The sequence below is a fragment of the Erinaceus europaeus genome, chromosome 2, assembly GCF_950295315.1.
Source record: "Erinaceus europaeus chromosome 2, mEriEur2.1, whole genome shotgun sequence".
NCBI classification, from domain to species: domain Eukaryota; kingdom Metazoa; phylum Chordata; class Mammalia; order Eulipotyphla; family Erinaceidae; genus Erinaceus; species Erinaceus europaeus.
The window spans coordinates 203741094-203755922 of NC_080163.1; the positions used below are offsets into that span (position 1 = coordinate 203741094).

Here is a 14829-nt window from a genome sequence, read left to right on the forward strand (position 1 = left end):
TTTTTTTGGGGGTAGGGAAGCCTGCAAGCTTGGGCTTGGTTTCCCCTGTGGCCAAAGCAGCCTCCTGGGCCAGAGGTCAGGACGGGGCCCACTCTGGGGTGGGGAGGTGGCCACCTGGGGGTCCCCAGCCCAGGGTTCGAGTGGCTGACACTGCAGACCTCAGGCACACCTGTCTGCCTGAACAAACCCTTTCTTTGGTGCCCTGGGCAGGTGTCCAGCTCTGCCCACACCCGGGGCCCAGAGGCCAGCAGAGACTCTGAGCTGCCCCTCTACCCCACACACACACACACACACACTGCAGTGTCTCCCCTGCTTGTAGGCTAGGGGTCCCGTCTCTCCCCTGCTTCTGGGCTGAGGTGGGGTCCCATCTCTCCCCTGCTTCTGGGCTGATGTGGGGTCCTGTCTCTCCCCTGCTTCTGGGCTGGGAGGGTCTCTGTCTCTCCCTTGGTTCTGGGGATTGGGGTCCCTCATATCTCCCCTGGCTCTGGGGAGGTCCCCATCTCTCCATCCAAATTATTTACTGTTATTACTGTTGTTCTTCCCGGAGCCCTGCTCATTTCTGGCAGGTGCAGGGCATTGAACCTGGGTCCTCAGGGCCTCAGGCAGGAGAGTCTGAAGAGGGCTTTTGCCATGTCGCCCTCCTGGGGGAGCAGGGGGTGAGGTGGGTGGCCTGTGGTCTCTTTGGTGACACTGGCTTCTTTGGAGACAGCCCTCCTCCCCCAGATCTCCGTCCACCGCCAGGGCCCAGTCAGCTGCCACCCTGCCCAGTCTGCAGTGGTCCTGGGAGGTCACTCGGCTTGTCTGTTAAAGTATCACTGCTGGGTCAGCTCAGCTCAGCTCTGCCCTGTGGCCCGGGACTGTCACGAGGTCCCTCACCCACGGAGGCCGGGCCTGAAGTCAAGCTTCAGATGCCTCTGTCTCCACAAAGTAGGGAGAACAGAGACACTCTCTGCACTGACCCAGGGCGGGCAAACCAGGCACAGTATTTTTAACGTGAGTGAACAAAAGGCAGACCTAGAATAGGGCTGGGGAGATAGCACACTGGTTAGGCCAGAAGACTCTCCTGTCTGAGCCTCTGGGGTCCCAAGTTCAATCCCCAGCACCATCAGCCAGAGCTGAGCAGAAAATAGAAAATAATATAAAATAGGACAGGGGAGATGGAGCATTTTTTTCCCTATGTCTGTTGGCCTTTTGGGTCTCATCTCTGATGAATATTCTGTTCATATCCTCTCCCCGCTTTTGGAGGGGTCCTTTTGTTATTTCTGTTGAGTTTGGTGGGCTCTATATATATTTTGGTTATTAGCCTTTTTTTGTCTGATGTGTGGCATGTAAAGTTCTTCTCCCATTCTGAAAGGGGTCTCTCTCGTTTAGGTGAAAGGACTCTCCTGCCAGAGGGCCCAAAGTCCCAGGTTCAACCCCCAGCACCACCATCAGCCTGAGCTGAGCAGGGCTCTGGGGAAATAAAATATAAGTTTGGACCTGATATCACCCCAGCCCTTAAAAAAAAAAAAAAAAAAGATTAGTTTAACATTGGTTGACAAAACCATAGGGTTCAGGTCTCCCCCCACCCCAGCCCCGTGATCATGACTGGTCGGTGTGAAGCCCCGGGTGCCCCCGCCGCCACCATCACCACCAGCCACCATGATGTCTTCAAAGTTCAGGCCTGGCTCAGTTACTTGTTTTTGTTTTCCCCACAGGTGTATCTGCTTTAGTCATCTGTGCTCCACAGCGGAGTGAAACCATCTGCTCGTTATCTTTCACCTGCTATTTCACTGGCCTAATTGCCTCCAGTCCCCGCCATTTTGTTCCAGGTAGTAAGTACAGTCTCACCTTTTTCACTGCAGAGTAGTGTTCCATTGTACAGGCCCGCCTCAAACTCTATGCAGCCAGCCCTCCTGTAAGCAGGGTCATGGACACACAGCAGAGGGTGTCCTTTCCGTGGGATGTCTCTCTCTCTCTCTCTCTCTCTCTCTTTCTCTCTTTTCTTACTCTATTTTTTAAATTTTTTATTATTTACTTATTTTAGATAGAGGTAGAAATTGAGAGGGGGGATGGGGAGAGAGAGAGAGGTAGAGAGACACCTGTAGCCCTGCTTCACCACTCAGGAAGCTTCCCCCCTGCAGGTGGGGAGAGGGGGCTTGAACCCGGGACCTTGCGCTCAGCTGGCAGTACCCCTGCCCAGCCCCCAGCGACAGGCAATGTGAACCCCACCTGGAGCTCAGAGGAGAGGAGGACAGTGTCCCAGGGCAGGAGGACAATGGCTTCAGCCCAGGGAGCCAGGCCCCTGAGGTGTCCTGGGGGGCCTCCCGGGGCCCTGGGTGTGCACAGACCCCTGGTCTCACCTCCCCCTGCCGCCCCCCAGTGCCATTCCACCACTGCCCCCAGCCAGCCTCTCCTCTGCGCTTCAGAGACACAGAGAGGGAAAGACACCATAGCATCGAGCTTCCCCTTCAGTGTTGTGGCACTGCCATAGGGGGCTGGGGCTGGGGCCGTGGCTAGGCAGGTGCCCGGCCCCGTGGGTGCCCCGTGCTCAGGGCTAACCGTGCGTATCCAGGCCAGACCGCGGGATGGGCCGCCTGGACGGGAAGGTCATTGTGCTCACAGCTGCCGCCCAGGGCATCGGCCGGGCAGCCGCCTTGGTGAGTATTCCCGGCAAGGGCCCGGGTCCAGTCGGCCCCGTCCCTGTGGGGTCCTCCCCTGCCCTCCCCCGACCTGAGCTGAAAGTGTCCCCCTGGGGACACTGGGCACAGCCAGACACAGGGGACACCTCCAGGATCCAAGGGGGCAGCAGAGGTGGCTAGAGTCCCGCCCGCCCCCCCCCCCCATCTCCTGCTAGAACCAGTTCTGGGAGGCCAAGGACTGGGTCACAGGCAAGTCCTGATGGGGCAGGAAGGAGAGGTGACAGGTGAAAGAATGGAATTCAAGCTGGGGACGGGGCCCTTGGGGAGTGGCCTCCGGAACAAAGGCCCCTCTGTGTCGCCCTGCCCCCCTGTCCCCAGGCCTTCGCGAAGGAGGGAGCCCGGGTCATCGCCACGGACATCAACGAGCCCCGACTGCAGGAGCTGGCCGGCCACCCCGGTGAGTGGCGACCGAGTGGCGGGTGTCCGCAGAAGGTCTGGAACGGAGGCCAACGGAGGAGCCTCAAGCGGCCAGAGCCGGACCCTGTGACAGACCGCGAGCCCCGTCCTCAGGACCCGCAGACAATGTGCAGAAACAGCCTAGCCTCAGTGCTGGTCTGCGTGTACTTAGTACCATTTAGAACCCGGCTAAGGGACTACACAGCCAGCAGCTTCTTGTGCTTCTTTCCATGAGATGTGTTCATCTAGAGAAGGAGAGAAAGTGGGGGAAAGGGAGAACGAAAGAGAGAAGGGAATGGGCAGTGGCGCACCTGGCTGACCGTACCCATTACCATGCACGAGGACCCAGGTTCGAGCCCCTGATCCCCACCTGCAGGGGGGGAGTTTCAGGAGCAGTGAAGCAGGGCTGCAGATGTCTCTCTGTCTCTCTATCTTACTCTCCCCTCTTAATTCCTCTCTGTCCTGTCAAATAAAATAGAAAGGGAGAGGGGGGGGGGAGAGAGAGGGAGAGAGAAAGGAGGGGGGGGAGCCAGGCAGTGGCGCACCTGGTTGAGCGCACATGTTACAGTGCACAGGGATCCAGGTTCAAGCCCCTGGTCCCCACCTGCAGGGAGAAAGCTTCATGAGTGGTGAACCCGGGCTACAGGTCTCTCTCTCTCTCTCTCTCCCTCTCTCTCTCTCCTCTCCCCACCCCTCTCAATTTCTGTCTTTAACCAGTTATAAATGAAATAAAAAGAGTAAAAAAAGAGAGGGGACAGGGGACAGGCACAGCAGGTTAAGCGCACGTGGCACAAAGCACAAGGACCGGCGTAAGGATCCCAGTTTGAGCCCCCGGTTCGAGCCCCCGGCTCCCCACCTGCAGGAAAGTCGATTCACAAGCGGTGAAGCCTGTCTGCAGGTGTCTGTCTTTCTCTCCCCCTCTCTGTCTTCCCCTCCTCTTTCCCTTTCTCTCTGTCCTGTCCAACAACGACGACAGCAATAACAACAAGGGCAACAGCAACGGCAAAAAAAAGGAGCAGTGGATTTGTAGTGCACCGAGCCCCAGCAATAACCCTGGAGGCAAAACAAAAAAAAGAGAGAGAGAGAGAAAGGGGGTGGAGAGGCATGTGGCCGGGCAGCGAGGCTGGCAGGGCTGGTTTGCCCTGTGATTGTCCCCAGGAGCCCCTGTTCCAGCCCCCTGCCTCCCAGGCCCGGTGACACACATGTCCCCCGACTCTCCAGGCATCCAGACGCGAGTCCTGGACGTCACCAAGAAGAGGCAGATCGACCAGTTCGCCAGTGAGGTGGACAGGCTGGACGTGCTCTTCAATGTGGCCGGGTAACCAGGTTCTTCTCGCCCCTGGCCATGCCGAGAGGCTTCAGGCACGCAGTCCAGTGCCAGAAACTGGGGGGGGGGCTTGTTCTGAGACCCCCCAGCACGTGTCCCCCCACCACCACCAGAGCCCTGCCCAGGTCCTAGGACTTCTGCGGGTTCGAACCCGGGAGCCCGGAGCCTCCCCAGCGTGGCCTGGGAGTCCATCTCGCCCGTGTCTGGCAGTGGAAGGGACAAGGGGCGGGTGGCTCTCCACGTCCTCGGGCTGGATGGGAAGGTGGGGGGCAGGGGTGGCAAGGGACCGTGATGTCATTTGGGGACATCGGTGAAAGCAGAGAAGACCCCTGGGTGTCTGAGCTGGATCCTGGCACTGCGACTCGGGGCACGGGTGTTGGAGCCAGGCATGGGGACACAGTCACTTCTCAGTCCCCACCCTCCCCTGGCCCGCCTCCTGCCTGCCCCTGCCGGGCTTCCGTGCAGCCCCCCCCCTGGGCCGGAATGCAGGTGGGTCCAGCTCTCCTTGGCAAGGGTCTCCTGCTACCCGGCTCACACTGAGTCCTGCTGTAGCTCCCTGATGGTGATCATGTCACTGTTATTATTACTGACAGAGAGAAATGGACAGGGAAGGGGGAGAGGGGAGGGAGACAGACGCCTGCGGCCCTGCTCCGCCACTCGGAAAGCTTTCCCCCCCACCCCGCAGGTGGAGAGCAGGGACTTGAACCCGGGTCCTCGAGCTGTGTGTGCGTAGCTGGGTGTCCCTCTCTCTCTCTCTCTCTTTAGCTTTGTCCTTCATGTGTTTATGTTCACTGAGGAGGCCAGAGCCTGGGAGTCCCGCTGCCCTGGGCACAAGGACAAACCCAGCTGGCCTCTGCACTCCAGCCGTTCTCTCTCTCCCTCTCTCTCCCTCTCCCTCTCTCTCCCTCCCTCTCTCTCTTTCTCCCTGTCTCTCTCTCCCTCCCTCTCTCCCTCCCTCTCTCTTTTTCTCCCTGTCTCACTCCCTCTCTCTCTCCCTCCCTCCCTCTTTCTCTCCCTCTCTTGCTCCCTTTCTCTCTCCCTCTCTTGCACCCTTTCTCTCTCCCTCTCTGCCTCTGTCTCTCCCCCTCCCTCCCTCTCTCTCTCCTCTCTCCCTCTCCCCCTCTCTAGGTCTGTCTGTCTGTCTCTCCCCCTCTCCCCTCTCTGTCTATTTCTCTGTCCCTCTCCTCCTTCTCCCCTGTCTCTCCCTCCCCTCCCCCCGCCCCATCCCTGGGCCCCTTCCCCTCCTGGCTTATGGAGAGAGTCTTTGGGGTGTGCTGGGCATGGGGGTGAGGGTCCTGTCCTCTCTGCCCCAGGTTCGTGCACCACGGCACCATCCTGGACTGCGAGGAACAAGACTGGGACTTCTCCATGAGTCTCAACGTGCGCAGCATGTTCCTCACCACCAAGGCCTTCCTCCCGAAGGTGGGTCACCTCAGGCCTCCCTCCCTGGCGGGTCAGCTCAGGCCTCCCTCCTTCCCGGTGGGTCACCTCAGGCCTCCCTCCCTGGCGGGTCACCTCAGGCCTCCCTCCCAGTGGGTCACCTCAGGCCTCCCTCCCGGTGGGTCACCTCAGGCCTCCCTCCCGGTGGGTCACCTCAGGCCTCCCTCCCTCCCGGTGGGTCACCTCAGGCCTCCCTCCCTGGCGGGTCACCTCAGGCCTCCCTCCCAGTGGGTCACCTCAGGCCTCCCTCCCCGTGGGTCACCTCTGGAGGCTTCTGCCCCCACTTGGCCATGAGAGCCACCTGCCCCTCCAGGCTGGGAGCAGAAGCCCCACGGGAGTCCTTCTGTCCAGAGCCCCCCGGGCTGGGGGAGGAGATAGAGGAGCCATGTCTGGGCAGGAGGGACGGAAGGTTCTGGAAGGACGGACAAGGGGAAGCCGGTCTGGCTGGCTCCTGAGGGCTCCCAGCTGAGGGGGTCTCACCCTGGGCCCTGAGGCCACTTCCTCCTTCCTTCCCAAGTATCCTCACTGTCCACTGGTCTCGTTTCCCTCTTTTCTTGTTTATTTATTTCTGATTCCGGTCACTGGGGCTCGGTGCCAGCACTACAAATCCACCTGCTCCTGGTGGCTGCTTATTATTATTATTATTATCATTATTAGATAGAACAGAGAGAAACTGAGAGAAGAGGAAGACAGAGAGACCCCTGCAACCCTGCTTCAGCACTTCTGAAGCTTTCCCCCTGCAGGTGGGGACCAGGGGTTTAAACCTGGGTCCTTGCACTTAGTACTTTATGTGCTTCACCCAGTGCACCACCTCCCAGCCCCTCGCTTTCTTAATAAAAAGAACATCGGGCCAGGTGGGGGTGCAGCCGATTAAGAGTGCCTGCTACATACAGCATACAAGTATCCGTGTTCAAGCCCCCGGTCCCCACCTGCAGGGGGACAGCTTCAAGAGTGGTGAAGCAGCGCTGCAGGTGTCTTTCTGTCTCTTTCTCTCTCTATCTCCCCCCTCTCAATTTCTGTCTCTATCCAATAAAAAAAAAAGCATGCAGTACTGGGTGGGGTGAGTTCAGGGTCTCAAAAGTGTAAGTTTTGAGACCCTGAACTCAGAGACTGAGACAGGGAGAGACAGGCCGAGAGACAGAGAAACTGCAGGGCTGACTGGGACCCTTCCCAGCCTGTGGGCGCTGACCACTTGTCTTCCCATGGGGACCCCAGGGCGTTAGCAGGAGGGTCAGAAAGCCTGGCTCAGCACAAAGTGATGCTCTCAGGTCAGCTCTTGTGAGAGAGACACGCAGAGAGAGAAAGAGAGACACAGAGAGAGAGAGAGAGGGAGAGAGGGAGGCCCCCACCCTGGCAGCCTCCCTTCGACCTTGCAGATGCTGGCTCAAAAGTCAGGCAACATTATCAACATGTCCTCTGTGGCGTCCAGCCTGAAAGGTAGGTCTAGGGACCCTGGGGCGGGTGGGCACATCCGGCTGAGAGGGGTGCACACAGCCCTCCCCCAGACTGTGGGTGGAGCGGGCCTGAAGCCTGAGGCCTCAGCCGCGAGTTCTGAGTCACCCGGATGTGGGGAAGACAGCAGGATGGTTCTCCAGAGAGACCCTCCTGCCTGAGGTGCTGAAGTCCCAGGTTCAATCCCCAGCACCACCATCAGCCAGAGCTGAGCAGGGCTCTGGAGAAAATAATAATGATGATGATGATAGTAGTAATGAGGCTGGGGAGATGGCACAGTGGTTCTGCAAAAAGATTCTCCTGCCTGAGCCCCTGAGATCCCAGGTTCAATCCCCAGCACCAGCAGCCAGATCTGAGCAGGGCTCTGGCCTGCCTATCTGTCTGCTTATCTGTCTGTCTGTCTGTCTACCCACCTACCTACCTACCTATCATCTGTCTCTCTCAATAAATAAACAAATAAATAAGTAATACAAAGAAAAAGACTCTCCTGCCTGAGTCATGAGGCCCAGGTCCAATCCCCAGCAGCACTCTGGGTGGAAAAAAATTAACAAAAAGGTAGAGATTTCACTCTACATGCAGACTTTTTCACACAGACAGGCAGACAGACAGCAGAGGCATCACAGCATAGAGCTTCCCCCAGTGCTGATGTCCTCCCAGAAGGTGCTGGGGCTCAAACCTGGGCCCCGTGCATGGTGAGGCGGCCACCCTACTAGGTGGGCTGCCTTCCTGCCCCCCCAGTCCCTGTCATGGATCAAGAAAGGGCCCCTGAGAAACACAGGCTGGGGGCACCCTCATGGGCAGTGGGGAGCTCTGGTGGGGGGGCCGTGTCCCTGATCCCCCGCCCCCGCCCCCACTCCCAGGAGTGCAGAACAGGTGTGTGTACAGCGCCACCAAGGCCGCCGTCATCGGCCTCACCAAGTCAGTAGCCGCAGACTTCATCCAGCAGGGCATCCGCTGCAACTGCGTGTGTCCTGGTGAGCGGGGTCTCCGAGAGTAGGGGTCTGGGTGAGCGGGGTCTCTGAGAGTGGGGGGTCCGGGTGAGCGGGGTCTCTGAGAGTGGGGGTCCCGGGTGAGCGGGGTCTACGAGAGTGGGGGGTCCCGGGTGAGCGGGGTCTCTGAGAGTGAGGGGTCCGGGTGAGCGGGGTCTCTGAGAGTGGGGGGTCCAGGTGAGCGGGGTCTCCGAGAGTGGGGGGTCCGGGTGAGCGGGGTCTCTGAGAGTGGGGTTACCGGGTGAGCGGGGTCTCTGAGAGTGGGGGGTCCGGGTGAGCGGGGTCTCTGAGAGTGGGGGTCCCGGGTGAGCGGGGTCTACGAGAGTGGGGGGTCCCGGGTGAGCGGGGTCTCTGAGAGTGGGGGGTCCCGGTGAGCGGGGTCTCTGAGAGTGGGGTTACCGGGTGAGCGGGGTCTCTGAGAGTGGGGGTCGGGGTGAGCGGGGTCTCCGAGAGTGGGGGGTCCGGGTGAGCGGGGTCTCTGATAGTGGGGTGTCCCGGTGAGCGGGGTCTCTGAGAGTGGGGGATCCCGGTGAGCGGGGTCTCTGAGAGTGGGGGGTCCGGGTGAGCAGGGTCTCCAGAGTGGGGGTCCCGGGTGAGCGGGGTCTCCGAGAGTGGGGGTTAGGGTGAGCGGGGTCTCCGAGAGTGGGGGTCCGGGTGAGCGGGTCTCTGATAGTGGGGTGTCCGGGTGAGCGGGGTCTCTGATAGTGGGGTCTCCGGGTGAGCAGAGTCTCCGAGAGTGGGGTTGTCCGGGTGAGCGGGGTCTCCGAGAGTGGGGGGTCTGGGTGAGCGGGGTCTCTGAGAGTGGGGGTCCCGGGTGAGCGGGGTCTCCGAGAGTGGGGGGTCCCGGGTGAGCGGGGTCTCCGAGAGTGGGGGGTCCCGGGTGAGCGGGGTCTCTGAGAGTGGGGGGTCCCGGGTGAGCGGGGTCTCTGATAGTGGGGGGTCCCGGGTGAGCGGGGTCTCCGAGAGTGGGGTGTCCCGGTGAGCGGGGTCTCCGAGAGTGGGGGTCGGGGTGAGCGGGGTCTCTGAGAGTGGGGGGTCCGGGTGAGCGGGGTCTCTGAGAGTGGGGGGTCCCGTGTGAGCGGGGTCTCTGAGAGTGGGGGGTCCGGGTGAGCGGGGTCTCTGAGAGTGGGGGGTCCAGGTGAGCAGGGTCTCTGAGAGTGGGGGGTCCGGGTGAGCGGGGTCTCTGAGAGTGGGGGGTCCGTGTGAGCGGGGTCTCCGAGAGTGGGGTATGGGGTGGGGGTCCCTGAGAGTGTGATTCCTAAGAGTATGGGTTCCTGAGAGTGGAGTCCCCTAGAGTGGGGGTCTCTCATATTTGGGTCCCCAAAAGTTGGATCCCGGAGAGTGGGTGTCCTTGGTGCTCCGTAGGGTGCAGATTCCCCAGACCGCTGTGGTGTCCCAGTGTTTGGGTGTTTCCCTGGTGCTGGTCATGGATGGTCCCCAAGTGTAGGGGTCCCAATATTGGTTGGTCCCCAGAAACCCCTGAGAGTGTAGGTGCCCCATTGAGTGGGAGGTTCCCAACAGTGTGGGGTGTCCTAGTGATTGGGGATGTCCCCTGGTGTTCCTTTGAGTGGGGGGTCTCCAGGTGTCCCAGTGAGTGGGGGTGTCCCTGTGAGTGGGGTTGTCCCTGTGAGTCAGGGGTGTCCTCGGGATTTGAGGGTGTCCCCGTGAGTGAGGTGTCCCCGTGAGTGAGGTGTCCCCGTGAGTGAGGTGTCCCCGTGAGTGAGGTGTCCCCGTGAGTGAGGTGTCCCCGTGCGTGAGGTGTCCCCGTGAGTGAGGTGTCCCGTGAGTGAGGTGTCCCCGTGAGTGAGGTGTTCCCGTGAGTGAGGTGTCCCGTGAGTGAGGCGTCCCCGTGAGTGAGGCGTCCCCGTGAGTGAGGCGTCCCCGTGAGTGAGGTGTCCCCATGAGTGAGGCGTCCCATGAGTGAGGCGTCCCCATGAGTGAGGCGTCCCCGTGAGTGAGGCGTCCTGTGAGTGAGGTGTCCCCGTGAGTGAGGTGTCCCCATGAGTGAGGCGTCCCGTGAGTGAGGCGTCCCCGTGAGTGAGGCGTCCCCGTGAGTGAGGCGTCCCCGTGAGTGAGGTGTCCCCATGAGTGAGGTGTCCCCATGAGTGAGGCGTCCCCATGAGTGAGGCGTCCCCGTGAGTGAGGCGTCCTGTGAGTGAGGTGTCCCCGTGAGTGAGGCGTCCCCGTGAGTGAGGCGTCCCCATGAGTGAGGCGTCCCCGTGAGTGAGGCGACCCGTGAGTGAGGCGTCCCTTTGAGTGAGGTGTCCTGTGAGTGAGGTGTCCCTTTGAGTGAGGTGTCCCCGTGAGTGGGTATAGCCAAAGGAACAGGTGTGGGGCTAGTGGTTGCCCTGTCTGCACAGGTAGAGTCTGTTCACAGGGCGCCTGGGGGAAGCAGGCCCTGCGAGTCTGGACCATGGTGGAGTCTGGGTGCAGGGCAGGGGCAGGGCACAGCTCTGAGCCCGGGGGACGGGGATGGGACCCCGCTTTCCCATGGAGGCGGTGACCACACTGTGCCCCTCTGGCTGCAGGAACTGTGGACACCCCGTCTCTACAGGAGCGGATCCAGGCCAGTCCTGACCCCGCGGAGGTGCGTCCATGCTGTGTCCCTCCCCTGCCTCCCGCACAGTTTCGGGGCCACCTGTCCTGAAAGGGTCACCTGTCCCAGGAGGGTCATCTCTCCCCAGAGAGTCGCCTGTCCCCAGGAAGGTCACCTGTTCTGGAAGGGTCACCTGTTGTGGGAGGTTCCCCTGTATTGGGCCACCTGTCGTGGGAGGGTCACCTCTCTCAGGAGGGTCACCTGCCATGGAAGGGTCACCTGTCTCATGAAGGTCACCTGCCCCAAGAGAGTCACCCATCCTGGGAGAGTCACCTGTCCCAGGAGAGTCACCTGTCCCAGGAGGGTCACCTGTCCCAGGAGGGTCACCTGTCCCAGGAGGGTCACCTGTCCCAGGAGGGTCATCTGTCCCAAGAGGGTCACCTGTCCCAAGAGGGTCACCTGTCCCAGGAGAGTCACCTGTCCCAGGAGGGTCACCTGTCCCAGGAGGGTCACCTGACACAGGAGGGTCACCTGTCCCCAGGAGGGTCACCTGTTTGCAGGCACTGAGTGACTTTCTGAAGCGGCAGAAGACTGGACGCTTTGCCAGCGCTGAGGAAGTAGCCCTGCTCTGTGTGTACCTGGCCTCTGACGAGGTGAGGCCTGTCCCCACGTCCCTGAGCGGTGGCACCGAGCGCCACCTATGCTGCCCCCGGCTCCACGTGGCTCCCGTGACTCAGCCACTCTGTCGCTGCCCAGTCCCGCAGACCCTCGGGTCGGGGACAGCCAGCTGTGCACAACAGGTGGCAAGTGCTCAGAAGTCATGGCGGTGGCCGGGTAGAGCCCTGGCGCCACATGGGAGAGCCGTGGTGGCACTAGGGGAGCCCCGTGGGTGGTGGAGTGTGGCTGTGGGGTCTCTCCTTTCTGTTCATCTCTTTCCCCCAAATATGGAATTAAAAAAATGTTTGTAGTGCCACCAGGGTTATTGCTGAAGCTCAGTGGCCGCACGACAAGTCCTTACTCCCAGTGTGGCTAATTTTTCCCTTTTCTGTACTATGATCATTATCCTTATTATTTATTGAACACAGACAGAGAAATTGAGAGGGAAAGGGGAGGTGGGGTAAGAGAGAGAGAGAGAGACCTGCAGCATTGTTTTACCACTTGTGAAGCTTCTCCCTGTAGGGAACTGGGGGCTTGAACTGTAGCATGTGCACTCAACCATATGTGCCACCACCCAGCCCCTCTTTTTTTATTTGATAAGACAGAGAAAAATTGAGAGAGGAGAGGGAAATAAGAGAGGGGGAGAGACAGAGAGACACCTGCAGACCTGCTTCACTGCTCGTGAAGCTTTCTTCCTGCAGGTGGAGAGCCAGGGGCTCGAACCCGGGTCCTTGCATATGGTAACGTGTTTACTCAACCAAGTATAACACCACCTGGCTCCAGAATAAGAACATTTATATATATATTTGGAAAGGGAGGCCAGTTGATTAGTTCCGGGGTCAGCTGATGGGTCCGGGGTCCACCGCTGGGCCATGTGGGGAAGCCCTGGTCCCCGGGAGTTCACCTGCCACGTGTCCCACCCACTGACGCTCCTGTCTCTGGGTCCCCAGTCAGCCTACATGACAGGCAATGCTGTTGTCATTGATGGGGGCTGGAGCCTGTGAGCCCAGGACGTAGGGCTCAGAAAACCTCGTGAGGGAAGAAGATGCCTGCCCGTCCACCCGTCTGTCTGTCTGGGAAGCCCCTTGTCCAGAGCCTGGTGCCCCCAGTGTCTGCCTCTATCTGGACTCAGCCAAGGGAGAGGACATGAGCCCACCTACAGACAGCTGCCACCGGAGTTCAGGGGAGAAGCCCCGCTGTGCTAGGTGAGAGGCGCTCGGCCCACAGCCTCCCAGTCTGCAGCCTCCAGACACCTGTCCGGCCGTCTCATGCAGGCTCTCAGCACGTCAGTCACAGCGTTACACCTGGATGACGGGCAGGGGGACATAATTTCTTTGTCAGGAGCCAGGCAGGGGCACACCCAGTTAAGTGCACATAGTGCAAGGACCCACTCCAGGATCCAGGTTTGAGCCCCCATTCCTCACGTGCTAGGGGGATCGCTTCACGTGCGGTGAAGCAGGTCTGCAGGTGTCTCTCTTTCTCTCTCCCTATCTCCCCTCTTCTCTCAGTTTCTCTCTGTCCTGTCCACTAAAATGGCAGGTGAAAATGTCCGCCAGGAGCAGTGGATTCATAGTGCTGACACTGAGCCCCAGCGACAACCCTGAAGACCCAATAAATAATGTCTTTGTCCAATCACATCAGGTGTGTCTACTGGTGATTGTTTCGTGTTTACTGTGATTTCTGAGTGTCTTGGGTATTTCAGGGTTGCAATAGAGCCAAAATACAAGAGAGAAATGAATGAAATAACAGTGGCGGGAAGGGGCTTGGCATCCTCGCTTACAGAAGGAGCGTGAGTGAGAGCTCAGCTCATTTCTGTTCTTTTTTTAAAATTTTTTTTTTATTTATAAAAAGGAAACACCGACAAAACCATAGGATAAGAGGGTTACAACTCCACACAATTCCCACCACCAGAACTCCATATCCCACCCCCTCCCCTGATAGCTTTCCTATTCTTTATCCCTCTGGGAGTATGGACCCAGGGTCATTGTGGGATGCAGAAGGTGGGAGGTCTGGCTTCTGTCATTGCTTCCCCGCTGAACATGGGTGTTGACAGGTGGATCCACACTCCCAGCCTGCCTCTCTCTTTCCCTAGTGGGGCAGGGCTCTGGGGAAGCAGAGCTCTAGGACCACGGTAGAGAATGTTCCATCCTCTGAAGGGAGGCTGGACAACACTCTATGCTGCACCTGAGGAAGATGGGTCCTGATATTGGGGCAGCTTGGAACGTTCCTACTCATGACCACAGAATGTGAGCTCAGAGCTACAGGGATGCAGAGGTCACATAGGCTCCTAAGCTGAATATGGGCCCCAGTTCACATCAAATCGATGGGGTTTACAGTCAACAATATTTATACCCCTTTCCCATATTAGGGAGCTACTCTCTTCCCTGATCCAGCTTTCTGGTCCTTCTGCCAGCCATGACATCACCTCCCCAGACAATAACTTGGATCCACTGCCATATCAGATTTCAGTCTCAGGGGGAAAAAAACCAAACTAGGATAGCCACAGGCCCTTCCCCAACTCTGCAGCTCCTTTCTGTTCACCTGAGCACAGCACAGCTGAGGTCCTGCTAATGCTGGGGACTGAACCTGTATGCCTGGTGCCTCGGGCAGGAGAGTCCACTGTGTGATCCACTGTGCTATTCCCTGGGGTTCCAGAGTTAAATCTTTGATCTATTATGGAAAAGAAAAATAGCCCCTGGGTGTCTAGATGTCGTGGGGCACCCTCACACGGCAGCAGCGGTTAGATAAAGAAGATACAGAGTGTTGTAAGTGACATCTGGTTAAAATGACTTGTCAAGGCAAAAAATAAGGAGTTGAAGCAAGGCATTTATTCTTTTGCAAAAGGGTGGACCACCAACAGTGGCCGTCAGGAAGCAGAGTACCCACCGCCCTCAGCCTTCCCCCATCTTTTATACCTGCCACTGAACTCTCTCCTCCACCCCTGGGCTGGGCTTCAGAGCTCACAGTCTCCCCATTGCCTAAATAAGGAAAGGAGGGAGAGAGTCTGAGGGTCTCTGCTGGGGGATTTGCAAGCACTGACAGTAGCTGACCTAAACAATACAAAATTACTGGCCGCAGATGGTCAGAGATAACACTTTATAAAAAGAATTTTTGTACTAAACATTTGTGGTATTGTGCTTTTAAAGACTTAAGGGTCTCTCACAATGGCCTTTCTTTTTAAGATTTATTTAGGGTGGGGAGCTAGCATAATGGTTATGCAAAGAGACTCTCCTGCCTGGGGCTTCACAGTGGCAGCTTCAAGCCGCACCCCTCCCCCAGCACTACCAGAAGCCAGAGCTCAGCAGTGCTCTGGTTAAAAGTAAAATAAAATACCATAAACACATAGATAAA

At 58.7% G+C, this 14829-nt stretch overlaps 1 protein-coding gene and 1 long non-coding RNA gene across 3 annotated transcripts; both read left to right on the forward strand.

Moving 5' to 3' along the window:
- Positions 1-532: 532 nt before the first annotated feature.
- BDH2 (3-hydroxybutyrate dehydrogenase 2) lies at positions 533-12824 on the forward strand. Of its 2 annotated transcripts, none has more exons than XM_016194490.2 (10): positions 533-1814; positions 2555-2639; positions 3000-3078; positions 4299-4395; positions 5718-5826; positions 7221-7281; positions 8157-8270; positions 10814-10872; positions 11382-11474; positions 12429-12824. In XM_016194490.2, the coding sequence occupies exons 2-10, from the start codon at positions 2568-2570 to the stop codon at positions 12480-12482; spliced, it is 738 nt and encodes a 245-aa protein (XP_016049976.1). In that variant the 5' UTR covers positions 533-1814; positions 2555-2567; the 3' UTR covers positions 12483-12824. The 2 variants fall into 2 exon arrangements, with proteins under 2 accessions (XP_016049976.1, XP_016049977.1); XM_016194491.2 differs by having other exon boundaries at positions 1793-1811.
- A 31-nt stretch (positions 12825-12855) lies between these two features.
- On the forward strand, positions 12856-14533 carry LOC132537061 (uncharacterized). The gene is made up of 3 exons (XR_009548568.1): positions 12856-12881; positions 13181-13267; positions 14005-14533. It is a non-coding gene; the product is annotated as an uncharacterized LOC132537061 (long non-coding RNA).
- Positions 14534-14829: the final 296 nt, after the last annotated feature.